The sequence below is a fragment of the Parathielavia appendiculata genome (genome assembly GCF_033297405.1).
Source record: "Parathielavia appendiculata strain CBS 731.68 unplaced genomic scaffold N657scaffold_25, whole genome shotgun sequence".
Classification (NCBI taxonomy): domain Eukaryota; kingdom Fungi; phylum Ascomycota; class Sordariomycetes; order Sordariales; family Chaetomiaceae; genus Parathielavia; species Parathielavia appendiculata.
The window spans coordinates 190,884-194,918 of NW_026944244.1; the positions used below are offsets into that span (position 1 = coordinate 190,884).

General features: G+C 54.2%; 3 protein-coding genes across 3 annotated transcripts; 2 read left to right on the forward strand and 1 right to left on the reverse strand.

Annotated features, from left to right (window-relative positions):
- The first annotated feature begins 631 nt into the window (after window positions 1–631).
- Window positions 632–1,737, forward strand: N657DRAFT_650073 (uncharacterized protein). Its single transcript, XM_062793861.1, has one exon. The coding sequence runs from the start codon at window positions 800–802 to the stop codon at window positions 1,436–1,438; it is 639 nt and encodes a 212-aa protein (XP_062643355.1). The 5' UTR covers window positions 632–799; the 3' UTR covers window positions 1,439–1,737.
- A 361-nt stretch (window positions 1,738–2,098) lies between these two features.
- Window positions 2,099–2,585, forward strand: N657DRAFT_255544 (uncharacterized protein). Its single transcript, XM_062786459.1, has one exon. The coding sequence runs from the start codon at window positions 2,235–2,237 to the stop codon at window positions 2,481–2,483; it is 249 nt and encodes an 82-aa protein (XP_062643356.1). The 5' UTR covers window positions 2,099–2,234; the 3' UTR covers window positions 2,484–2,585.
- A 211-nt stretch (window positions 2,586–2,796) lies between these two features.
- Window positions 2,797–3,154, reverse strand: N657DRAFT_684380 (uncharacterized protein; the record flags this gene model as incomplete). The annotated part of the gene is made up of 2 exons (XM_062796673.1): window positions 2,797–3,010; window positions 3,045–3,154. The coding sequence occupies 2 exons, from the start codon at window positions 3,152–3,154 to the stop codon at window positions 2,797–2,799; spliced, it is 324 nt and encodes a 107-aa protein (XP_062643357.1).
- Between the last annotated feature and the right edge of the window lie 881 nt (window positions 3,155–4,035).

Below are 4,035 nucleotides of genomic sequence, written 5' to 3' on the forward strand. Positions count from 1 at the left end.
AAGTTGTTGAAGGTCCGGCACGCCCTAGGGCACAGCGGTGTAGGAATAATAATATATGTTTCGTTGGCATAAGGTAAGGTATCTTGTCCCTTTTCTAAGCCAAGATGTTCTTGTTTCCGAGTTGAATCTAACAACTGCTTTCTAATAATAGGCTGCAGAGCTGTCGTTGCTTCCTAATAAGGCAGGATCAGCGATGACGTCACTCGTGCGATAGGCTAGGGTGCCTGAACTGAATCGGAAAGAGGAAGAACTCAAAATAAGCTCTTCCAAAGGGCTAAAACATTTCTGACTTTATCGGGATATTTAGCCGTCTGTTCCTAGAGCCTACGGTATGGAGACGATTGCGAACCCCTGGAGATCATGCCCTCGAGTCCCCTTGAGCAGTTCTGAACTTGCGAACTTGTGTGGGTGCTTGGACCCACAGCACTGCACCACGAGCCAAAAACCTGATTCGGCAGTCCAGCGCAGATCTTGAAAGTCAACCTCGAAAGTCCTCGGACGAACCAACCACTCGACAGAACTGAAATGCCACATGCACAATTGCATCACTGCCATGCCCAGCCCCAGCCTCCAGTCGGAGCGCTGCCTCGGCTGCCAACATGTATAAACCGGATCGAGACCCGCCTGGGTTCTTGCCCACAAGATGGTTAACATTCCTGACCATCAACGTCTGACTGCCCACTGGCATCTCACCGAACTCCGAGGGCACCAGCCGTTTACAACACCCCCCCGGAAAAAAGCACTTGGATCAAGTTGTGTCCTTGGAAGCCAACACACCTTGGAGCGGCTCTACATAACGATGGCACCACTCCCCCATTCAGCGTTCGCCCTCCTCCAAACAGCCGCAACAACCCTCCACCCAACCCGCACCCTCCCCCACCTCCTCTACAACCGCCAAACAACCACCACCGTGACGCCAACCAGCACAGCCGTCGTTGTCGTAACCGACACCAACGACGCCCCGGCGGCCGCGAGCACCGATGACCTAGATGACGCCAGAACGCTCAGCGGCGGCGCCATCGCAGGCATCGTCATCGGCTCCATCGCGGGCTTCCTACTGCTAGTGTGGATAATCCGCTCCTGCACAAACCTGGGCGCTCCCCCGGGCGACGAGGCGGTGCCCGGCCGGCCGTGGTACGGCAGCGTCCGGGACGAGTACCCGCCACGACACGCAGGCCGGGGACGGTCCAGGGGAAGGAGTCATTCGCACGAGCACCATCATCACCATCACCATGGCCATGGGGCGAGCCGGTCCCGGTCGAGGAGGGTGAGTGTAGTGAGGGAAGCGGTGCCCGTGCAGGAGGTGGCGCCTGTTGTGGTCAGGGATGGGCCTTATCGGGTCAGCAGGGAGGAGAGGAGGGTCAGGAGTCGGAGCAGAGGGTATGGGTATGGGGAGGGGCCAGTGAGGGGACGGAGTGGGAGTCGTTCCAGGTATTGATCTCGGGGTATGAGAAATAACTAGGGGGTTAGGACCCCGAGGCCGAGGGCGGTGCATAAGACTGAGCGAGGAATACAGGAGACTCGGGAGAGAGAGCCCGGAGGAAGTGAATCGGGGGTGGGGCCGTTTTGCAATCTGGTTGCCCCTTTCAACGATCTCTATTCATGTCCGGGGATGCCACCCGCAGTGGTGACTGGTGGCTAGGTACAGTACCTAAGCCTCAACATGACTTACATCCCACGGGCCACTGCACCGGCCCACATTCCCAGGTGTGCCCCTCAATGCTCATACTACAGGCGCGCAGTATACATCTATCCTTCCTCACTCTTATGGAGTTCAGCCAGCATCTTCCCAGTGGCCGATGGCTTCCAATGGGACACGGGGTGTGCCAGCCCCTGTATTGTACCGCCTTGGCAGAAGCATGGCGGCGCCGCGGCGGAACTTCGACCCTCACGCCTGGTCCGATTGACTCAGTATTTGAAATGGTTCCGGGCTCAAACAACTCCAACGGGTACCTGACTTAAGTCGCGGATTGAAGTCGGAGTCCTGAGGCGAGCATGAAATTCCATGCATTCCAGTTGTGGTGATTACGGTGGCTCCGACAGTGTAGGCCCGGTAACGTTGGACATGTGCCAGAGGAAATTTGGGGTGAGAAGGAAGTGCCCTGACAAGTTTGCAGCTGCTGGGTCATAGCAGGTTACACATCCGACAGTACTGTAGGTGAGGTAGCTACTACTAGAGATGGGATCGCAGTTTCATACTTGATGTAGTGTCTCAGGTATCACAAGCGCTACTAATGGAGAAGACGACAGTGGAGTTGTGCTCCTCACAGATGGTACTATGCTTCAACCGGCTGGCCTTACGAGGCTCCAATGTTCCCGTACCGGACGCATTTCCTCCCACGCCTCCTGTCACCCCTCCAGGAGATCATCACTCCGCCAGTCCTCTTCCTCCGAATCCTCCAAATCCTCCGAGTCCCGCTCTTCTTCGTGGACCTGTTAACAGTATTAGAAAGAAAGAAAACATACAGCATGAAATGGTTTGAGGATCAACTTGCGTCACTCTCACCCTCCATCCCCTCCAGGGCAGACACACCGCCATCTTCCTCATTGCACAATCTCATCGGCATCCACCCAAAGCGGCTCGCGGCAGATATGTAACGGTCCCAGGAGTATATTGCAACTAGCTGGTGACAACTCTACGAGTTTGTCTCGAATGGAGAGAGAAGAAGAAAAAGAGTGAAACACTATGCAAGATACCTGCCGTCTTATCCTCCACATCCTTGGCCTGTGCGCCGATATCGAACAAGATAGAAGTCCACCGAATCTCGAGTCTTGGCCGAGAGTTTGCCGAGGCCTTTACGGGCCAAGCCTGTTACAGATAGGACATATGGGCTCGCCGCCCTCCTCCTCGGCAGCAACCATCCAGCGAGCGAGACAGGCGTCGCCAAGGACGTGGCCGCACGGGAGGATTTTGGGATACTCCATCATGTCCGCGTTAGTGGGCCTGCCGTCCTCGCCGACCTGGTTCTCGGGCAGGTTGGGGACCTGGAGCCGGTTGATCTGGCAGATGCTGCAGGTGACGACGGGCACCGGGGCCCTCGTACGGTTCGAAGTAGCGCTCAATGTTGGGCCAGTAGTCCTCTTCGATCGTCTCCTCGTTCTCGGCGCGATCGTTGTTGGTTGGTTTGGAGGATGAGGAAGGATTTCGCTCCATCGCACGGTTGTTGTCGAGGGGGAACGCATTATGATCTTCACGATGCAGCTGGGCTGCAGCCGCCTCCGATTCCTCGGACTTTTGACGCCGCCGCTGCGAGGAAGTAGGGTATGGGTGAACCACTGGTTATCGCCGGATGAGTTGCGTAAGGGCGGTATTTTGTTATGTGTGTCGGTTCAGTGAGTGGATGAAATCACTGCAGTTGTTGCCAAAGTTTTGGCAGTAGTAGGTGCTCGGTTTCACGTGGTCGGTTTGGGTCGAAATCGATCTAGGGAAATTTAAGAAATTGGAATTGGTCAAGTAGAAAATAGAGATGGTATACTACATGTAAGTTTGAAGAGTGAACATCCAGAGAGAGCAGCTGCGTCCACGACAATCATCCTGTCCCGAGTTACCTATAGTTACTTGCACTAACGATCTGTCCCGAGTCATGTTTACACTACTGATGGGATGAGAACCCGACTTCGAAACTGATTTCTGTAAAACAAATACGGCACAATTTATTATTTGGGTATTAGGACTTTGAACAATATTCAAGTCAACTGAAGAATGGGCCATGAAACAACTCAGCCTATGGTCACGGTCGGAAGAGGAGCAGGTGGGAAAAGACTCATGCTGCTAATCAGGTTGTGCTCGCGACAAAGTCACAGCGCAAGAAGTAGCAGCAGAAGAGGAGAATCGAAACACTCCGACATATTTATCCCAAGTAGACAAGAAGGAGCCGAGAACAATCCGTTGTTGAAACAGAGACTCGTATAAACCTAACTAATCCAATTACACTTTAAATATTATTATTCCTACACCACTGTGCCCTAGGGCGTGCCGGACCTTCAACAACTTACTATACAGGAAAACCGCGCCCTCGTGGGCCGGGTGAAAAA

Coding starts and splice junctions, on each gene's coding strand:
- N657DRAFT_255544 (XM_062786459.1), top strand. CDS start 2,235: ATGGAGAAGACGACAGTGGAGTTGTGCTCCTCACAGATGGTACTATGC.
- N657DRAFT_650073 (XM_062793861.1), top strand. CDS start 800: ATGGCACCACTCCCCCATTCAGCGTTCGCCCTCCTCCAAACAGCCGCA.